At 34.1% G+C, this 1,531-nt stretch overlaps 2 protein-coding genes across 2 annotated transcripts in view; one reads left to right on the top strand and one right to left on the bottom strand.

Moving 5' to 3' along the window:
• Positions 1 to 1,456, top strand: part of LOC105264051 (insulin-like growth factor-binding protein-related protein 1) — a 5,986-nt gene extending 4,530 nt beyond the window's left edge. The window contains exon 5 of the mRNA XM_011300626.1: positions 173 to 1,456. Within this exon, the coding sequence (XP_011298928.1) occupies positions 173 to 370 (198 nt within the window). The 3' untranslated portion in view covers positions 371 to 1,456. The remainder of the gene's footprint in view (positions 1 to 172) is intronic.
• Positions 1,220 to 1,531, bottom strand: part of prom (prominin) — a gene marked incomplete in the record, with an annotated part of 30,762 nt that continues 30,450 nt past the window's right edge. Inside the window, 1 exon segment of the mRNA XM_011300601.1 lies at positions 1,220 to 1,531.

The raw sequence follows: 1,531 nt of genomic DNA, 5'->3' as shown, positions 1-1,531 counted from the left end.
AGTCGACGTTCGATAAATAGTCCACCCGGGCCTTAATGCATTAGATAACATCAACCGATTTCTTCTATTATCTTCAATATTACCTTGAAATACAAATCACCAGATATTTAATAACGATTTTATTGATTTATCAAAGCTTATAAATGTTTATTTATTGAATTAACTGTAACTTATTCATTTGAAGTATGTAATTTTAGATGAAGAGCATGGGGGCACTGTGCACACAACCGATGGCCCCGAGAATCTGATGAAAACATCCTGGATGCAGGTTTCATCGGTGATGAGACAGCATTCTGGAACGTACCAGTGCATTGCTAACAACACACTAGGGCATGCTAGTTCCGCTGCCTTCTTGTCTGTCATGATATAATTCAAAATTCCGTTTCGAATGGAAGCCTCTTCTCATTCATCTCCGGTATATCTCCAGACATTTTATCATACAGTATAAATACCTACGAACTCTACACCTTCTATGAACAATTTCGGTGACTATTATGAAGTCGTAATCATGTGACCTCACGTATGAAAATATTTGACCAAGAGATTTGACGCATTCGGTGGGAAATTTCAGTGAATTTTTATAGGATTTTAGTCCCCTTAACAGTACGATTCTAACCTCGCTTCGCTCCGATATATCGCAGTTTCCAGTCCTTACGAGAATAAAATATTATGTGCCTCACGGAAATAAAAGTATTTTTCACGCCTAGGACGGAAAAAGGGAATCTGACGAATGCGACTTTATAGTCCGAGTTGGAGTCGAGGATTATATTCGAGATCATATCAGAATCACTTTTCTCGCCGTGGCTATGATGCTATTTTATGTCATTACCGGCCGTAATGACATAAAGTATTTTTTGACTCATGTGATTATAACTGTCGCTCGGATTATAAACTCACACTTCGTCAGAAAATACTTTACTCCCTAGAGGGACAATATACTATTGTGTCAGATATATCGAAAATGGAATATTCGATGTATCGATTTGAGGTGAAAATCGATCACTCGTAATTTCATGTGGTCATATTTACTTGAGTTGTAGTGGGTAGTAAAAAATTATTGAATAAAATCCTGGAATTTGGCAGTTGGCGATTGTGTAGATACTATAGTTATTCTTTAATAAAAAAGAATGAATTCGTGGAATCTATAATCTAAAAATTTGAATACTAATTTTCTATAGCTAAATTATTGACATATCCATTATTAAATACTCCATGTGTGGAGATTCGCACAAAAAATGAAAACGATTCAATAATTAAATATTCTGCAGATCGATGATTCGAATAATTAATTTTCAATAATTTAATTTAAAAATGGACATATGTTGATAATTTGTGTAAGGATTCTCTGCATCTAGAGGCAGATTTGAACTTGCGATCTTTAGATTACTATTGAGCTGATAAATCGTTACATCTAAATTCATAGATTATAGATTCGCCACGAATTAATACTATTTAATAATTAAATATTTACAGTGCCTGTAGAATTGCCGGTGGCCGTTTTAAAAAATGATCAATTCAACAAAAAATGTAT

This window comes from Fopius arisanus, unplaced genomic scaffold (genome assembly GCF_000806365.1).
Source record: "Fopius arisanus strain USDA-PBARC FA_bdor unplaced genomic scaffold, ASM80636v1 scaffold00018, whole genome shotgun sequence".
NCBI lineage: Eukaryota > Metazoa > Arthropoda > Insecta > Hymenoptera > Braconidae > Fopius > Fopius arisanus.
This window is presented reverse-complemented; position numbering and strand designations above follow the sequence as displayed.